We start from the raw sequence: 19,824 nt of genomic DNA on the forward strand, positions 1-19,824 counted from the left end.
TTGGACCATCTTGTTTTGCAACCACACCCCAACACGATCTGGATGATGTGCAGTAGAGTTTGGTAAAACAGCATCCCTGCTCAGATGAAATCTAGTTTGTCAAGCATGGCCCCACATGAATATTTATAACTATATAGTAGTTATAACCATAAAAATAAGTTTGTCATAGGAAAAACAATATGTTGATAGCTGGGACAAACCCAACCCAACACAACATGGTAAAGGCTGGCGCAAACAGTCCACAGGATTCCTCTGAACAGCCATGACCACAGTTCAGAGCCTGTGCTGGTTACATAGGCAAGCCCATGGAAAAATAGACTAATTAGAGAAGATTCATGATCAGTCTCAGCAAGATCTTGGCTTTTGCTTCTCTCATTTATCCATACGTGGCTCTTTGGTAAATCATGAGGGATTTTTATTCACATGTGTAACTGCTTACAGATGTTCCCACATGTGTTCAGCCAGCAAACTCATGTTACAACTAAAGAAATGCAAAAAAGCCCCACTACCTTGTGCAACGTTAAGGTCAAGCAGATGCAACCAGAGGCAAGGCAAAAGCTGCTGGTCCAGCTCAGCAATGTCCACAGCTTTGGCCAATGTTCAGAGCCCCCACCTGTCTCTTGATTCTCGCTGAGAACATGGGAAGAAAACCTCTTCTTTAATGAAATTTCTCACTTTAATGAGAAAAAGCAAGACTGACTGATGCTGTACATCATAGCCTATGCACTTGTTACATCACAGTTTTTCCCAGAGTATTTTTTGGATTTATGCTACATTTAGTATCCTTTACTCTTAGACAGCCATGCCTGGGTACAGCTTTTCATAGGACCCAGGATGAGTTATTTTGTTCTCTTTCAAGCTTACAAGCTAAGCTCACCTCCCAGTAATAAATCCCCACGATTCAAGCTTTAGCAGGGTTTCCATGACCATCATCCATCTCATGGCACAGCAAATGGGGTGATAATTCACGGGGTGGAGAGAGTGCTGGGGGCAAGGCTCTCCCTGGCTAATTGGAGGGCAGGACTCCAGGAACAAGATGATGGCACTTTGGATGCTGCTGTGCCTGTGATGCTGAGTGCTGATGCTTCCTGACAGCACTTGTGCTTGCTTGTTGATTCATGTCACCCACGTCTCACTTCATCCTCTCTTCAGCAAGAGGGAAAAGGGGAAAAAAGGTAATTGCCTGTGCTTATCTACATGGGTGTTAAAGCATCCCCTTGCAGGCTCTCAAACTGCCATAGTGCTGAGAAGGATGGAGCGGGGAAGGTATCCATAGCCAGCTTTTCCCCTCCCACTGCATTTTGGAGCTGTGTTCTCCAAAGCTATTGCAATGGGACAGCTGCACCATGGTGCAGCTGGCTACCCATGCCAGCCTCACTGAGACTTTCCAAAGGCACAAGTGAATTGGAGTGCCTGAAGCATGGATGCTCTGCCTGTAAGAAACAGGAGAAATGGAGGCCTTTAAAAAGCCTTCTGGTGTGAACCATAAACTCACAGGCCAAGAACTGACTGCTCCAGGCAAACACTGACCGCATGCCTCAGCTGGGAAACACACTGCAGGGAATGATGAAGCCCACCCCTGCATCTTTTTTCCTCCTGTTCATTTTGGTTTTGAATTATGTCTCACCCCTGACACTTGAGGACTTGCCTAGCTGGGATGCTGCTGTGCTTCATCAGAGTGGGCTGCTGGGCAAGAGCCTGAGGGGTGACGGGAACAGGATGGGCTCTGCCGGAGGCGCCAGCGTGCTCAGAAAGCGTTTTGCGCTCGACTGCCTTCTGCTAAAATAGCCTGGCATTTTTGTTAAAATGTATTTCTGCAAGCCTGGGGAAGAGTTACATGCAGTCATTCCCAAAGAGAGCAGCCAGGAGTGCTTTTCAGAAGTGGGGTAGTTTTGCCTTTAATCCCCTGACAGTGAAGGGAAAGAGTGAACGAGAGATTTGAATCTTCCAATCTGACACTGATAGCATTGGCAGCAGCCCAGGCCCACTGAGGCACGTGCATGGATCATGGCATGTGGCACACAGCACTGACTCTAACTGGAGATGTTAACATGGGCTCCAGGAGGGCAGCTGCTGCCCACTGCTGCTGAGCTCCAAGGTCCTGCCTAGTCTGAGCTTCAGGCAGTGGCTCACACTCACTCCGAGGCACACATCACCTCTTCTGCAGGGGGAAAGGCAGAGCTCAGCTCCAGTGTCTTTGTTTAATCCACGTAGAAAGCTCCCCTCTGCTTTCCCCTTGCCTCTCTGTCTGGGATATTTTGTAAATAGTGAAGGCAACATCAAAAAGCCCAGTACAAGACATTGAGGGGGTGCCAGTGACTTCTTCCACTGCTTCTTTAAGTATTTCCAGGGTCCCTGACAGCTGTCCAACTGTCCAAGCCTCCAGTTTTCACAGTTGTTATGTGTGTGAGTAAAGGCACCCAACAAACCTCACAGATGTGCCCTTCCTTTGAAAATCCATGCTGAGACTGTAACTTGATGACTGCTGCCTTTCTCAAGCAGCTGTGGGTTGTCTTAGGAGACATCTCCTCCCCATCTTTCCTACTCCCTGTGATTCCATCTGCTTCTCCAGATCATCCTACAAGATGAGGGGAAACACCTTGTGGAGAGCCAAGCACCAGGACAGAGCCTCCTAACGTCCATGCCGAGGGCATGAGGTACATCCATGGCTGCTGGGATGCGCAAGGCAGGCGCTGTGAGCCAGCCAGAGGTCGGTTCAGCGCAGCGAGTCCTCAAACACCGTCAGGTTGTGCTCTTGGATGTGGCGGAGCAGGATTTGTGCCCGCCTGTCAATGGTCCGGAGCAGCGGTCTCAGCCCCTCGGCGCCACCCTGGCTCTCCCAGAGCTCCCGGTCCAGGCGCAGGGACTCCAGCAGCAGGCTCTGCAACCTGCCCGACCGCAGCGTGGCCACCGCCGCCGCTGGGAAGCTGCAGCGGAGGAGCAGAAGAGACAGGGAGGGAAGGGGTTATCCAGGGAAGGCTGAGCAGAGAGAAAGGGAGCAGCGGGGCACTCGAGCAAAGATGCTTCAAGAGGAAATGCACGTCTACCCAGAGGAATGCAGGACCAAGAGCCTTCTGCTTAAAACTCTACCCATGGTGAGTATGCAGGATAGCTCCATCAGACACAGACCCAAACAAATTCCAAATCAAGAGGCCTCTAGCATGCCAAAATGCCTCGTGGGCAATGGCGCAAGAAATGCTGAAATACCTGATTATTCATTATTTTTGTGCAGCTGCCAATTAAAGAGGGAAAATAGGCTTTGGAGCCTGCCATCAGCTACCCAAAGCAGAATAAAGAGATTGTTTCAGGACAGGGGCACGTGGGATGTTTTTGTGAGCCTAGCCACCCACCCTGTCCTGGGTGGGAGATGGCCCTGATTCAGAGGGATGCCCCATCAGGGAGGCCAGGAGCAGCAAGAAAGTGAGCACACACAGGGCTGCTGGACAGCCAGCTTAGCCTTGCTCAGCACATGCACATTCCTACCTGTCTATGCCTTGCAGGAGCCTGAAGTTGAGCTTCTCCTCAGGGTGCTGTGGTCTGCCCGCATTGTCGATGAACACCAGGCGGGACGGCACACTCCTCCGGACCTGCCAGCAGGATGGGAAGGAGAAATTTACTCAGTGCAGTCACCAGTGTGGGAGTTTAGGCTGCTTTTAATGCAGCGAGAAAGCCTGAGAGTATTTGGGGGAAAGCAGATGCCAATGTCTATGTCCCTCCATACCCAGGCACACCTCCCACCAAGGACTCAGGATCACCATGGGACCCTAGATTCCCTTTGCTACCACTTCAGTCTTGTAAGTGCCTCCCAGGCATCTTCATGTTAGCTCCAGAGCAGCCCTTGGACAGCAGGAAGACATACCAGGATGTGGACCAGGACCAGCTCTGCTGGATTCCGGCACTTCTCATGGAGCATCTCCTCCACACAGGGCTCAGAGGGATCAGGCTGAAACCCACAGCAGTAGCGGTCCAGGCGGTCATGAACCTGCAGGAGGCATTTGGGAACCTTAGCAGGGGCATGTGCCTGGGGTGGGGAGATGTTGGTGTGAGCTGTTCTTGTAAAGAGGAAAATAAAACATTTCTAGGGATCCTCAGGAGACGTGCAATGGAAAAGCTGCATACACTGGTGAGTGAGAGGAATGGAAGCACACATGCAAAACCCCTTTGGCATTAAAAAGGTGATGACAAAGGTGATGGTGGCAGGCTTTTCTGATGGAGTTCAGATACCTGGTACCTACACATTCTGAATCTGCACAGAGTGAAGGGGTTTTGCTTCCAGCTGAAATGAAGGGAAAACACACATGATGATGAATTAATTAAAAAAACCCCAAAAAAAACCCAAAAAGTACCTAAGGAAACCCAGAGGCTGAAACCTCAAAAAGAATTTATTTTTCTGAGTCCCAGTGCTCTGTATGATGGTTTCAACTGGTTCCTGTCACATATGCAACCTTTCATCCATCCCTATGGTAACCTGACCAGCTCTCAATGGAAAGATGAATGGAAAAGTATTGGCAAGGGAAAAAGCAGTCTGTGCATACGCAGAGCATGCCTGACATTTAAGTGGGGCCATGGTGACTTGTTTTAGCTACATTTGTGTTTAATCATTTGCAGGTGCTGCTAAGGCTCCGTGTCATCCAGGCTGTCAAACCTCCTGCTTCCCATCCCAGTTCCCTGCAGAAACCCTGGAGCTGCTTCACAACTTCCAGTGTTTCAACCACACCCTTGGAGGAATGAAGGGCTTTAAAAAAACATAAATCTCTGTCAGACCTAGCCTCAGTATTTATGGAGCTTCCTCAGCTTTGTCAGAAGCAGCTGGTACATCCTCTGGGGTGATTTGTGGGGCAGACAGCACCTCATTGACTGTCAACAGACCTCCCCATGGCTGTGTGTTGACATGACCCCATAGGGGAGCTGCCTCACCTCCTCCTGATCTCAAGCCCTGTTTACAAAAAGAACCCCATATATATATATATGTATATATAAATATTCCTTTAAATACATATGAAATATATGTATTTTCTGGTTGCAAAAATGTCCAACTTTCTGATTTGTTCAGCATTGCTGGTGCCAGCCCAGGAGTCAGGGTTCGGGGTGCAGAGAGACTCCTGGAGCCACTGGGAGGGCTGGAGCAGATCTCAGGTTAGCCAGAAGGGATCTACAGGTGACAACGAGTCAGAAGCCAAGTGACCCACAGAGTCTGCCTATTCCCTTCACCCTGGTAATTAGCACAAGTTACCAATTACAGCTGTGCTTTGACAAAGAGTTCAGTCTGAACCCAAACACTGACCAAGCACTGGAGAAGATGCTGCAGAGAAACACGAATTGTGATCTCCACAGCCATTCCATTAATAACCCTTTGAAAAGAAGGATTAGTCCCACACTGGAGGCCCTTAAACCTCTCTGTTTTCTGAGGTTTAATGAAGCACTCAGGTCAGTATTTCTCCACTGGGAGACACTCTGGTTAAAAAGTGCTTGAGCATCTTGTCACAAAACACATGGAAACAGAACAAAATATCACATTTCCTCCACACATCTCCTCAGTCTGCCTACTGGAGAGCTCAGTAAGCCAGTTTCTCTCACCTGCTATGTTATTTTGCAGGCTGCACAGAAGGTGAAGACAACCTGAGAGAACTTACAGAGACATTAAATAGGCTCAGAGCTCCACTCACCCGCCCACGAGCACCTGTGAAACCAAGGTGGATTGGTGCTGAACCCACAGAGGTGTGAGGTGGAGGCAGATCTGGTGCCCAAGTGGAGCCCCAGGAGAGGGACCAGATGGCTGTGGAGATGCTGAAAGTGCCCTAACAAGCCCTCTCTCCCCTGGCCTTCCCCTGATTTTTTGGTATTAATTTATTGTTTCCAGAGCTTATAGAGCTCTAATTCATCAGAAGTTTGGTATTATTGCTAGAACACAAATACATGAGCCACACTTCCCATCCAAGCTCAAACACTACCAGAAGCTCACCTTCAGCCCCTCTTACGCCCATCCTGGGCATCCAAGCAGGGCATCCCCTTGCGTCTGATAGGTTTTTCCAGTTATGATTCAGTCTGGGATGGCTTCCCCTAGAGAAAGTTTCCTTGCTCTCTCTCTGGCTGGGAAGAGGATGTCCCAGGGATGTGGCTGCAGAGTCGATTTGATTTTGGTCCTCTCTAAAGTGCAGGACAAAGCCATCAGCAGCTGCCCCTTTTCTACCAGGCTCAGAATTTGGGCCCCACTAAAACTTTGCACATAGTGGGGGGTTCCCTTTTGGCAAATATGAAGAGAAATCAACATAGATGAAGCCAAATTTTAAGAGAAATTGAAGAAAACTACCAAGATTTCAATGCAAATGTACAACAGGGCTCAAGTCTCACAACTTCTTCCCCAGCAAGGGTGTGTGAGATGCTAAAGCCATTTCTGAAAGATGCTACTCCACTTCTATAATATCCTCTTTACCTTTATGTGACTTTTCTGCATGAGAGGATTCCATTAGAATTATTGAGGAGAACCTGTGGCTTGCCCTTGAATTTGTTATTGCACTGCTTCGGCCCTTGAGGAAGAACTCTCCTTAGAACTTGATACTTTATCCTGCAGTCTCAGCCTTTCCACTGCACTCAGCGGTATTTTGGCCTGGGGAAGGGAAGTGGATTGGTTAATCTTCTCATTTCTCTGGTTGTTTCAGCTAAAATATTTTGAAGCTCAGCCAGAACTGCTCCACCTCTGACAGCCATAGTTGTAAAAAAAAGAGAAAGAATAAGGAAAACATATTTTAGTAGTTTGGAGTTTTTTCCTTTCTTTTTTTCTTTTTTTGTATTAATACTTGTCCTTTCAGGCAGTTTTCTCTTGTCTGATAACCAGCCCCCAGGTGCCTAAGCAGGCTTTCTTTTTCTCCACACAAATCACTTTTCCCTCCTCACAGCTGCCCTCCAAGACCTGATAACTCTCTGGGATACTGTTGTAATCCCTTGTAGCAGCAGGGTATGATTTTCCAGACAGAAGATTAAGTGCTATTAATGCCGAGGAGGAGGAAGGCAGTGCTGTCCAAGGCAGGGCTCCTTATTTCCAGCGCAAGCAGCACATCCCTGAATTTGGATGTGATGGAGCTGATGCAAAACATGCTGTTTATCCCTGGAGATGCCCTAGGGATGTCTCTAGGGATGTCCCAAGCCTCTGCCAGCACAAAATGAACAGCAGAAAGCTCACCCATGTGAGGACAGACTCACCACAACCTGCCTGTGTTTACCCTGCAAGTCCCAAACATGGACCGTACTTAGGCCAAAGTGCTTCTGCATGAAGTTCTGCTGCTCTCCAACAGCTGAAGAGGGAAATTACATCCCAAGAAACCCACACAGCCTGTGTGACCCCATAGAGCAGAAGGAGACCATGGTGAGACAATACAGGTGCAGGTACAGGGGAACCTGGGTGCCACAGCTGATGGGACAGGTGGCCTCAATCACCACAGCCCTACCTGGAGCAGAAAGTCAAAGAGAGCCAGGCGGCTCCACTCGCTGGGTGGGATGCTGGAGCAGGGAGCGTCCCTGGCCACCAGCATCGGTCTGTGGGGCTGCAGCATCTCCTGGTACTGCAGCCATCCCAGGGCACACGAGTTCTGGTCGTTGTTGGCATCCTCCAGGTGCTGGAGGTCAGGGGCCCACCAGATGATGGGGCGCAGGGCGCCGTCGGTGTAGCTGTAGGGCAGGAGGCGGCTGGTGAAGCGCCGGGCCACGGCGGGCAGGCTGCGGTTCAGCCCCAGCACCCTGTCCAGGTGGAAGGCCAGCACCTCGTACAGGTCCCCGGGGCGCTTGATAAGCCCACAGCGCCCATCCTGGCAGTCTCCTTCTGGGCTGGCTGGCGAGACATCCCCCTTGGCATCCCCTTTGGCATCCCCCACGGCTCGCAGCCGCACTCGCATGATTTGCCCGTGGGCAGGCACACGGGTTTTGGAGACCACCTGCCCAGTGGACAGCAGCCACATCTTCTGGAGGTCGTCAGCAGAGAGCCACGGGGGAGTGTTCCTCCTCACCCCCCGCCGCCTGCCCCGGCCCGGGGCCTGCGCCTGCCGCAGGTGAGTGCGGGCCATGGGGAGCCTTTTCCCGTAGGATTGTCCTCCAGACAGCGGGGCAGCCGCTTTCCTCGGGGGCTCTGGCGGGGACGAGGCCGGCAGCGGGAGCAGGGAGTGCTCCTGCGGCGGGGGCAGGTGGGTGAGAGCCAGCAGGGCCAGGGCCAGCAGCACCCCCACGGCTGCTGGGGCTGGGGCCTTCATCCCTGTCCGTCGCCATGGGCGCTGCACCTGCGGGGACAGAAGGGTGGGATGATGCTGGAGCGCTGCTGCAGACAGAGCCCTCGGTAGGCTTTGGTTCAGAAAAGCAGCCCCTCTGCTTGTGTGAGCCCTGCAAGAGGTATTCCCCAAGGACTGGCTGCCTCCACAGCACTGTAGGAGGAGGGTTATGGCTGGTGCCATGATTTGTGCCAGAAATTAGCTGCAGTCCCTTCAGAAGCAAATCAGAGCAAGGCCTCGTTCCCCACACAGAGGTTGCCACGTCTGCAGCGCTGAGGTACAGGCTGACCTTATGGGCAGTGAATTTTTCATGGTCAAATATTTCACTTTAAAGACTCAAGAAATGAAAAAAAAAAATAAAATAAAATAAAATAAAATAAAATAAAATAAATAAATAAAAATACCAAAACCAGAGTAAATTCCTGTAAATTCCTGTCTAGCTGTGAACACTTTCCAGTTCCTAAGAGGTTTTGTTTTTCAGACCTTACTCTGGGGACCCTCACCAGTTCCTATTCTGGTTGCACACTGAATCCATAACTTGAATATCTCAATTCTCAATGCTGAGACAAGGCCTCTGGAGCTCTGCCCATTGCTGTATCCAGCAAAACAAAGCAGCTCCAAGTCTCAGTCAGAACCTGTGACAGGCTGTTTTTTAAAAAAAGGATGCAAACTCTTGAAGGGCTGGAACACCTCTCCTATGAAGACAGACTGGGAGAACTGGTGTTGTTCAGACTGGAGAAGAAAAGACTCTGGGGAGAACTTACAGCACCTTCCTGTGCCTAAAGGGGCCTACAAGAGAGCTGGAGAGGGATTTTTCACAAGGATATGAAGTGACAAGACAAGGAAAAAGGACTTTAAACTGAAACAGTGGTTTAGATTAGATATTAGGAAAAAATTCTTAACTGGAGAGTGTTGAGGCATTAGAACAAGTTGCTCAGATAAGCTGTGGAGGCCCCATCCCTGCAGTGTTCAAGGCCAGATTGGATGAAACTCAGAGCAACCTGGTCTAGTGGAAAGTGTCCTTGCCATGACAGGTAGGTTCAAATTGGATATCTTTAAGGTTCCCTCCAACCCAAACCCTTCTATGAGTCCATGATACAATCTATGCTATATGTGAAACCTAAAGTATTCTGATTGCCAGCACTCAGGAACTGCCTTTAAACAGCTGGGGCTGCCCTAAGCACTGAACATTCCCATTTAGGCTGAAGCAGAGGGCAGTGGTGGGGCAGCACTGTGACATTCTCCAAGCCAATCCAGTCCTCAGACCACGCTGCACCCGTGCCTTGTCCACCCAGGTTTGGGCAGCCTCACACACTTCAGGATGCTGGAGCCAGAAAAAGCATCTTAGTGCCATTTCTCTGCTTTCAACAGACATTTCCAAGCAGCTCAAACCCACATTGGAAGTCAAGGCAATGGTCAAGTGGATACATTTTTTTACAATTATTTGTTTTGGAAGCACAAGCATATCCATGGCAGACACAGCAGGACAATATATTGCCAAAGAAGGGATAAGAGACTGTTTATAAGAGGAAAAGTTTGAAAAAAAGAGCTAAAAAGCTGTGGAGGTGAGAGCCAGCAGCCAGAATTACTTCCAGAAAGCAGCTGGGCAAGCAAAAGCATTTCCAACCATGGGCTTTCAGGACCACAGGCTCCCACTGACCACAGGAACCCACCACCAGCACAACTCCTGCCCCACAGGCAGCTGCCCCAAGCGACCCCAGTGCATGAGCTTATGAGCTGACACAGCACTATTCTAAAATCCTTCAGGTTTCATGTCCTCATCTTGGGGAGACTGCTTCAGACAGCCTCCTGGTAAGGAGCCACATCCCTCACAAAGACCCTACATCAGCTGAGGTGGGTAAGAGGAGCCACTGACTCACTGGCCTCAGCCATAGGGGTGCTCCTTTCATGCCTCCCTTTCAAGGGCTGAGCAGATTTAATGCAGTTTATAAGAGCTATTGATGGTGCACTCAGAGTGATTCAGCTTTATAGCTCTCACTTAATTGCTCCTCTCCCAGAAATACAATGTAGTGCAGCAAAATATATCTGCTGGGCTGAATCCTTTTTTCAGACAGGGTTTACACCAGCCTCTGCCAGGAACCAGGGGCTGTCTGCTACAGGGCTTTGGGAACTGCCAGGGGCCCTCTGCTTTATCTCTTCCCAGAGTGTAAAGGACCTAGTCCAGGGTGAGCCTGTCCAGAGAGGAATGTCCTGTCCTAGGTCACCAGCAGGGTTATTCAAGGCTTGGCATTAGCTACACCAGGCACAAAACTACATGGCTGAATCATTGTCTTGGGTGCCTTTCTGGGGAGGGGATGAGCACAAGTACCCCTAAGCACCCTGAGAGGCAGCAGGACTTCTGTCAAGAGGCTGGTTCTGATTCCTCCCCAGCTCTCTCCCACTTAGATGGGATAATGATTTGCTGTGGAACCACAGGCAACAGGAAGTGACACAAGCAACATCCAAGCTCAGCTATTTAAGACCTTCATGCCCTGAATTTCAAGCAAATTCTGCTGAGTGCAGACACACATTCTTTCTCAAACACCTGCAATCCATGTCTGGCCTCCTGAGCAAGAGTTTAGGGAAGGTGCAATGTCTAAATCCTAGTTTAACTATAGTAAAATAACTCTGTGGCATACAAAGGGCTGATCCTGGTATCCTGATATCCACACTCCTTTCAAATCATCACTGCAAGTGCCTCACAGTCTGTTCCTCTGGCCTCAAAGTATGCTGAATTAACAGCAGTGATACCTGTGGAATAAATCCCAAAGGATAGGGGTAACTGTAAATCTCAGTATTCCCATCTGCATCCAGCCAAGTCACTTCCCAATGTGTGCTTTCTTGGGCATGTTTTCCCAGAACCTCCCCTGTCCCACCCTCCTGGAGAGACACAGCCCATCCCACTCTCACCAAAAACCCCCTCAACCCTTTTCTTCAGCACGGAGGATTTTCAGGGTGATTGTTTTTGTTACCCAGCTGATAATAACCCTCTGGTTGCATATACCATCTCTGGGTATCTGAAAAGCCTGTCTGCCAAAACTTCCAGTATCCTGGGGGGAGAATGCATGTGGGAGCCACATGGACAACCTTCAAAACACTGCAGGAAAAATCCTTTTTAACCCACAGCCAGAGAACAGAGTATGCCAAATGGATGACAACGATTGTTGGGTTTTTAATGTCAAGTCAGTTTACAGTCCAAGTGGTTAAGGAATCATTATTGTCCAAAACCACTTTATCTTCCTTGTCAGTGAGCTCAGGTTTGGGCACCACAAGTTAGAGCTACATTGCTTTCCCACCCTGAATTTGAAACCCTGGGCTGTGAACTTGGGCAAGGGCCAGTTCAGGCCCCCCTCCCCAGCACCGTTCAGGGTTTCCCTGCCACATCAACAACAAAAAGAAACAAAAAAGGTGCAAGTACAGTCTCTGTGTTATTTCTGGTGGCTGATATTGCAAATTTAATAATAACCTAGGTGATAAAACATTGCATAAATAATACTGTATTTACAAGCCCTGGGTAAATACTTTTCCAAAGAGACTTTCTCTGAGCCAATGCTGTAAAAAAATGCTGCAGTTTAAGCTATGGCTTCGATTCAGCCCAAAATGCAAACCATACGTACAGCTCTGCTTTGCCAGGCTGACATACTGACAGTACAGCATGTCTTTGCCAGAAATTAGGTCCTTTTCCCAGCAAGCAAAACCCATAAAAAGGCTTAAGAGAGGTACTACTTGTTCCAGGATGCCAATAAGTAAATAATATATATTCTCACTCATCAGAGAGACATACAGCACAGCCCAGGCTCTGAAGGCACAGTAAAGAGCTATGCAACTTTGATGCTAGGAGATAAAACTTTCTAAGTCTAGTTGGGGATGAGGTGGGGGAGGGTTATCCTTGACACTGTATTCCCAGGACGCTTGAACCTTGGCAGAATTTGAGGCAGAGAAGCCTGTTTTCAATTTCTTTTCAAAGTGCATCAAATTGGTTTTGTCGAGCTTGAAAGAAAAGAAAAACAAACCCCAAACTTCATTATCCAAGAATGTAAGAAACAGCCCTGAGACTAGAAAGATGCCACGGAAATACGTGTCTGTTGAAAACTGGATTGATTCCTGCTTTCCGCTGGCATTGAAGAGAGTCCTCCTGCCCCTGCACCGGCACTGCAAGACCCTCTCAGCAGTAAATCCCACTATCCCAAAGAGGTGCCCAAAGGAGCCAGGATGGCTCAGCCATGGCCATGTCACTCTTGGCCACCTGCCTGCCCCAGACTGCCCAGCTCAGAGGACTTTGCCAAAGGCAACGTGCCAGTGAGCAGGTTAAAGGCAGGCCCATGCATTTATCTGGGTGCACACTGAGCAGGGTGCAACACACAGGGCTGTGCTCACCGTCCCAGCTCCCTGCTCGCTGCCCGCCCAATGAACCGCAAAACCGCCCGGGCAGCAGGAGATGCAGCCTGCCGTGACCAGTTTTAACAAAGACTGCTTGAAAAACAATTGGAAAACCTTCCCTGCCTGCCCCCCACCTCTGGGAATGTCTCCAGAGCCTTGCACCCACACATGTTGCTTGCAGCATCTCCCAGTGCAATGGGAGAGCGAGCGGGTGCCTCAATCAGATCTGGGATTGGATCAGCCTCTTCTTTTTCATATTGTGCAGGAGGTTTTCTTGGTTTGTTAAGGGCATGACATGTGGGCTGGAGACCCATAACCATGCTGAGGACATGGAAGGAGACAAAAGCACTCCATCTCAGGAGTGACTGGGCAAGTCTGGGCAGAAGGAAATGCTTGGCAGCGTCTGTCACCCATCGTTCAAGAGCTGAAGTGCCTTCCTGTATTATCCTGCTCAGGGAAGATAAATGGCTCGCAGTGGGAATTTACTAAAGACAGCTATTAAATGATGATTGCCAGTCCCAAAGGTAGCTCTGGCTCAGAGTGGCTCCCCAGGAGGGCAGGTCTGCTGTGTTCCCCCAGCACATGGGGACAGCTCCACCAACACTAACCTGCACCCACACCGCCATGGGGCATGAAGAATAAGACAACCCTTCATCTGGCTTCATGATCTATCAAAGTGGCTGCAATTCCTATGCCAGCTTTGTGTCTGGGGTTTTTTCCTCCAGAGATGAAGGCTTTATTCCTCAAAAATGCCCTTCCAGAGGGGAAAACTGTGACCCTACTATATTTCAGCACTCTGCAGACACCCTGAAGATCATCCCACTTGGTTCCAGGACAGGGATGTGGCCGGTAGCCCATGCCTGTCTGCTCAAGGTGATCTTCCAGCCCCACTTCCACACAAGTGGCTTGGAAAGCTCAAGCCAGGCACTGAGAAGGTGGGAAAGGGGACTGCTCCCATAAAGCCTGTGAAATGGAGTCACGGCAAACATTGGGTCAGCTGAAGCTAGGAAGATGGAAAAGTGACACATCACCACATGGTGCTGCAGAGTCAGCAAAGTCCTCAGAGCTGGCACACAAACTTCCCCACCAACATGTCTAAAACCAAACCAGAAAATGACTGAGTTAAATTGCCTGGGATGAAACCTTAAAACATGCTGTACTTTGCTAAATGTTGGACAGTCTGCAAAGCTTCTGGGATCATTTATAGCCTATGTGCGAGACAAGCTGGATTTGCACTAGCAGAGGGCAGCACTCTGGCAGCAGCATAAATGGATGAAAGAGTGTTGGCACTGTTCAGTCTGAGCACTGACTTCAAAGGGATGGTGCCAACACACCACCTTTAACTTCTCAAATAATGTTGCCTTCACAGTTCTTCCCAGTTATCACTATGGCCTTGGGGCAGCAAATTATAAAAACCTGGAAACCTTCAAGCTCTACAGCCTCTCTCTAGTAATAACCTGGTGTGTCCTTGGCTTCAGGCCCTGCATCAGCCCCTTGAGCTTTTTGCTTCCTAGGGATGAAATGTCCTGTTTCTTGACCTAAACCTCCCGCCCAGACTGACTATTTCTGGTTTTTGGGAGGCTCCTTGCCATGGAGGTTCTACTCTGCACAACCATAGGCTGAGTACAGCCCTTTCTCACACATCCATCATCCAAAGGGCCATTTTGAACACAATCTTGAGCCATAGCTTTAAACTGCTCTGTTTAACACTGCTATTCCCATTGCACTGTCTGCTCCCCGTTATGTACCAAAGAAGTACAGCAGAAACACAGGGCTTGTAAACTCCTGTTGCTCTCCAGGAGTATCTTACAAGAGTGGCAAGACTCCCAGCATCCCAAATCTCCTGTTCAGTATCTCTGAAGAAGGAAGACCTGGAGCAGGAGTCAGAGGACACATCTTGAAGGAAACAGATGGCCAGCACCTGGCTGGAGGACACCATACCATGGGGTGCAGCTGAAGCAGTCAAGGTCAGGGATGCTGCCTGGGGGGACCCAGAGAGGACACAGACCTTGTCTTGCACCTGGTGTGGACTAAAGCCCTGCAGGGTACCGGCAGGGACTTGCTTGTCCTGTGATGACACCATCCTTACCCCCAAATCATGTGATTTTCACTGAGCAAAAGGAAAGATTTGTAATTCTCCTCACTCCCACTGTGTAAATCTCAGCTTGCAGACAGTTAATACTCAACTCTGTGTGAGATGGACAGGGAGTTTTTCATCTTGGTGCTATGTACAGTGCAGCTCAGGACCACTCTGGTTTAATTCCAGAAGTCAACACAAAGCACCACAAAAATAAACAGACTCCAGGATGCCACACTTCGGCTTAAAGTAAGCAAACTAAAAGCTTTCAGATGCCTTATCTTTCTTCTGTTTAAGTTAAGTAAGACTCAGGGCTCTTACCGCAGACTCTTGCACTTAGCTGGATCTTCTACTTCTTGGAGACACATCTCCCAAGAGATTGATGGCAGTCTTTCAGGACGCGTCCCTGAGATGCACAGGTCTGCTGTCACTTGCATGTGCAAACATCTCCCTTACTTTTCACCACTAAAAGTGGTATCAACCTGCACCCAAATCATCCAAATCACTGAGGACCTGAAACAGCATTTCGTGTTCACAGGAGACAGTGAGGACCTGAGCAGCCCTGAATGCACTGTTCTGCTATCCTCACAGGACAAGGGAGGTCCTCCTCATCTTCCCTCCTCTCCCTCTGCTCATTCCCCTAACCCTCACACTTACATGAGAGCAGCACAACCTAGAAATTCCTAGCAGGGACATCAGGAAGGGAAAGCAGCAGTTTTGGGAGGCTGTTGCTCCCACACTCCACCACTGCCATGCAGGCTCCTGCCAGGTTTCCCTTTTCCCCCTCCCCTCGTCCCAGTTTCCTGGCCAGCCTGTTGCACTCAGCTCCGTAAGTTTTCAGAGCAGCTTTCCCATCTGCCTGCTGAACCAGCAAGTAGGGGGCCCCTTCCCCAGTGAAACAGATGTGGCTTGCCTTTGTGCAACATCTGCGCCTCATGCCCCGCTCATTTTGAACAGTCTTGCCTTTGTTTCTGAGGGTTTGTATGGGGAATGCTTTGGAGGAGGGCAGCAGCCTGTGGTCCATGGGCTGGACTCCTTCCCTTCCAAGTCCCACACACAAACTGCCTCCAACCCTGAGCTTCTTCTGGGGAAGAAGAATATGATTTGTTCCTGTGGCATTCTGGAACCCACAGTCCTGCTCCTCAGCAGGTTCCAGCCACAGACCATAGCTTACGAGCTGACTCCTTTGGGATTTCCAAATCCAGGGACATAAGAACTGGAATCTGGGAGCAATGGACCCCCTTCCTCACAAGTCCCCTCACCCCTGTAACTTCTCTTGCTGCTCCTCTGGGCTGCTCACCAGCTCTGGTTTGACATCCGCAGAGGGGCTGTGCTGCTGCAGCTCCTCCGCACGTGACAGACGCAAAGAGCAGAGGTGCCAGAAAGCCACGTCCCTCTTGCAATGTGTTCTGGGCTGTATTTAATATGGGGAGGAATACATTACAATAAAATCACATTTTATTTCCTCCTGCTCTTGATGAGTTTGCCAATCCTGCTTGTGAGTGCCTGGAATGCTGCTAAATCTCTCACACATTTTGGCATTTGGTTCAGTTTTATTTATTTTATCATGTTTTTTCTGTATTTTGGAGAGGAGGTATTTTGATCCATTTATTTTCAATTTTCGTTTCTAACTGGTGGACCAGCACCAGGGAACAGGAATGCTTGCTTGGTGCCCAGTGGGGGCTCACAAAACCCTCTTTGGGGTGTTGGCAAGGAGTAGCACTGGATTCCCTTGTTGGAGTTTCAGTGGACGTTGCCCAAATCAGACAGTTGGGTTTCCCTGAGCTGACTGACAGGTTTTTCCCTTCCTGGAGAGCAGAAAAGTGCATTCGTGGGATTCCAAAGGGGAGGGAGAAGGAGGAGGACAGCGGGGCCTTTCAGCCCTGTGGGCTTTCTTCAAAACAGAATTGTTCATACCAGCCCTGGCCTCAGCTGCAGAAAGGCAACCCTATTTTCCTCCTGTTAAGCCATTACATCTGAAAGAGAAAAAAAGGGGCAGCAAACTGCTTGCCAGTTGGCTCTGAGAACTGCTTGCCAGTTGGCTCTGAGTGCTGCCTGTGTCCCGCAGACCCCATCCTGGGCAAAGCCTGCTAGCAGCCACCCCCCAGCCTGCATCTTCTCCCAGCAAAATCCATGGGGTCAGCAAGCAGAGCAAACATGGTACAAGCATTGATGCAGCCAGGCTCACAGAAAAGGGGCTTTTCCTTCAGGGCAAGGCAAGTAGCTGCAGGTGGACTGGAGTTACTGAGCATTGGAAGTGGAAGGGGTAATTGAGGCATTTGGAATCTACACCAGAGCATTAATACAGTGCAATCAGCCCCTCATATTTAGAGTGCCTCATACTAGGCAAACAACAGCAACTGGAAACTACTCGCTGGCAGATTGTGAAGCCAGAAGAAAGAAGATGTTTCTGTAATGCAGTCATCCCCCAGCACTCTCTGCTGCGGCAGGTCGGGCATGTGCGGCAGCCAGATCCAACAAGAAGCCGACTGCAAGCGTGCTCTCCATACCAACAGCGGAGCTCACAGCTGGCATCCCTCTGGCTTTCTGCAAGGGGTCACCCTCCTGGTCACCTTGAAAGGAGTCAAAAATCATCTTGAGCACTTTGTTTAGGGTTCTGCTGCAAATGAAGCAACAAGGTGATCAGCCAGGGACAGATCCTGGATTTATTCCTTATGACCACCACTGCCCTGCCTGCAGGTGTCCAGAGCAAACCCAGATTATGGGCAAAATCAAAGCAGTCAATGCAGGACCTCACAAAGGGGAAAGGACTGCAGAAGCAGACCTCCCCTTGCCAAAGCAAAATGGAAATCCCGGCAAAAAGTGAATACCCTACTCACAGATGGGAGACCACACCAGGTACCTGGCTCAGGCTGTATAGGCTTTGAAAGGCTTCATAGTGAATGCTTGTACAGAAAAATGTTACTGCAGACAAAAGGCTGGTATGGGGAGAGTTGCCTTGCTTTTCCTTTGACAGGGAGGAGTTATCTTCAACCCCAAAATGGGTGACATGAGCCACATAATTTTTTCCTGTTGCTGAAGTTCATTAATTAAGAAACCCAAAGCAGCCTATGCAAACCATAGGATGGAAAATGTAAAGCATGACACTAGGGCCCCCCCATACACAAACACACACACTGCAGTGAAGGCTGGCACAGCAGCATTGTCCCCAGAGATGCTCTGAGTCATCAGCACACTCTCGAGGACATAAAAATGCTTCAGTGACTCCAAATGACCAGTTTCTGGCAGCAGCACCAGGCATCTTCTCAGCTCATCCATCACAGGTTTGCAATCCCTGCCCAACACAAGCTTGGCAAGGTCTGAGGTGGTGAAGCAGGGACAGAGCCCCCCAGCCCCAGTGCAAACTCCCTGGCATGACATCCCCATGTCCCCCAGTGGGGCAGGGGTAATGGGGCATGGGGGAACCATCCCAGCTCAGCTGCTGTGTGCTTGCTCAGATGGGTCTGCCAAGGGATATTTCAAACTGGAGCACTAGATGACATGAAACACCACCCTAAGGTTTGGAACACGCAACAGATGTGGATAAACCTTCTGATGCTGGGGATGCACAACATTTCTTGGGAGGGACGTGAAGTTTTCCCTTGCCAAACTGGCCGATTTTGTGGTTTTTTGATGAAAGTGCTGCGCTTTGTCAGCACCAAACGCAAAGCACAGAGCGGCTCTTCGTGATCTCTATCTGCTCTTCGCTGCCTACACCCCGGGCTGTTCGCCTGCCCCAAGCAGTGCCACCTGGCCACTTAAAAGAGGTGGGTTTTGGCGGACGGAGTGTAATCACCTCCCTGGCTGACAGCCGTGCTTTAGCTACGGCAGCCACAGGCACTGCCTTTAGGGGCATCCTGACAATCTGTTCTGTCCATCCCTAGTGCATTCTTACAATCTGCTCGGTCCACCCCAATGCTTTTAAGGACAGCAAAGTGCTGTAGCGGTTGCCTGCCTTGCTCGCCTCACCATGCTCTGACCCTCCGAGTGTCCCGCACATCCCAGCTGCCCCCAGGATGGAGACCTCCAAGATACAGCGTTGTACCTCATCCCATGGGGCAAACCCCGCCTTGCTTCCCACTATCAGCTCAGCAAGGAAACTTCTAAATCCTACCATGTCTCGCAGCAGCAGCAGCCGATGCACTCCTCCTCATGTGCTTCACCTCCTGTGCGCGATACAGCACACGGTCACCTCCTGACTCGGGTGCTGGCCGCCTGTGGCACTTCCATACGACACCACGAACCCACACAGAACACACACAAAAAAATTAAAATAGCAATTAAAAAAAAAAATATCCAGGAACTAATCAGCCCTCTTCCTCTGCCCAGGCCATTAATCACAGCCGGGGGCTGTCACCCAGGGGTGCCCCTCCGGGCTGTCCACAGTCCCTGCTGCCCAGCTCTGCACTGCAGAGGTTCCTGGGCTCCTGTCACCACACGCCAGCGGGTGCCTCCGCTTCCCCCTGGGCGGGAGGACACCCTTCAAACTTCAGCTGGGAGTTTTCAAACTTTGCCTCATCCTAGACCCACCTCCCTGCGAGGAGGGGAGTGGAGAGGCTGGGAAAGGGGGAACAGGCATTTGAAAAGTCTCTTTTTCACAATAAAAGCCCTTCTTGCTTTTTTTTCTGTTTTGGTTGGTTTTTTTTTCCAACACCGGGGGCCAATTTGAGCCAGAAGGACATGAAGACACACGTGCTCCTCCCAATCCCATTTGTTTGCAGTGACCTCGGTGCCAGCCAAGTAGAGGGACCACTAGAGCCCCAGGGGCCACAGGGACCCCAGAGCCAGGAAACCGAACCAGAGGTCTGCTCACGAGTGTTCAAGAAAATGCTCTTTGCAGGTCTTTTTTGGCATTTCTTTGCCTTTCAGTAATGGTCCAGCAAAAAGCTGTTCCACATCAGTGCCTGGAGTGGACACAGACCTGAGAGAAGATTTCTTATCTGCCTAAAAGGCATGAATGCATTTAAACCATTTTTTAGGGTGCTCAGGCGCCTGTTTTTCTGGGGCACAATGTCTGCAGGCAGCCAGGAGAGGGGCACAGGGGAAGGGGACCCTCGCCACACCCAGCAGTGCAGACTGCAGCATGCTGAGCCCTGCAGTGCCCAGTGCAGT

At 50.0% G+C, this 19,824-nt stretch overlaps 1 protein-coding gene across 1 annotated transcript; it reads right to left on the reverse strand.

The window, feature by feature from the left end:
- Window positions 1-393: 393 nt before the first annotated feature.
- Window positions 394-19,221, reverse strand: GASK1A (golgi associated kinase 1A). Its single transcript, XM_015620149.2, has 5 exons — window positions 18,827-19,221; window positions 7,446-8,267; window positions 3,860-3,982; window positions 3,484-3,587; window positions 394-2,927 (listed from the first exon to the last, which is right to left on the reverse strand). Exons 1-5 carry the CDS (start codon window positions 18,827-18,829, stop codon window positions 2,717-2,719), a joined length of 1,263 nt encoding a protein of 420 aa, XP_015475635.1. The 5' UTR covers window positions 18,830-19,221; the 3' UTR covers window positions 394-2,716.
- Window positions 19,222-19,824: the final 603 nt, after the last annotated feature.

This window comes from Parus major, chromosome 2 (genome assembly GCF_001522545.3).
Source record: "Parus major isolate Abel chromosome 2, Parus_major1.1, whole genome shotgun sequence".
In the NCBI taxonomy this organism is placed as follows: domain Eukaryota; kingdom Metazoa; phylum Chordata; class Aves; order Passeriformes; family Paridae; genus Parus; species Parus major.

Coding starts and splice junctions, on each gene's coding strand:
- GASK1A (XM_015620149.2), bottom strand. Junction 3,983..7,445: donor TCTTTGACTTTCTGCTCCAG/GTAGGGCTGTGG, acceptor TGCCTCCTGCAG/GTTCATGACCGCCTGGACCG. Junction 2,928..3,483: donor CTCCTGCAAGGCATAGACAG/GTAGGAATGTGC, acceptor CCTCCGCTGCAG/CTTCCCAGCGGCGGCGGTGG.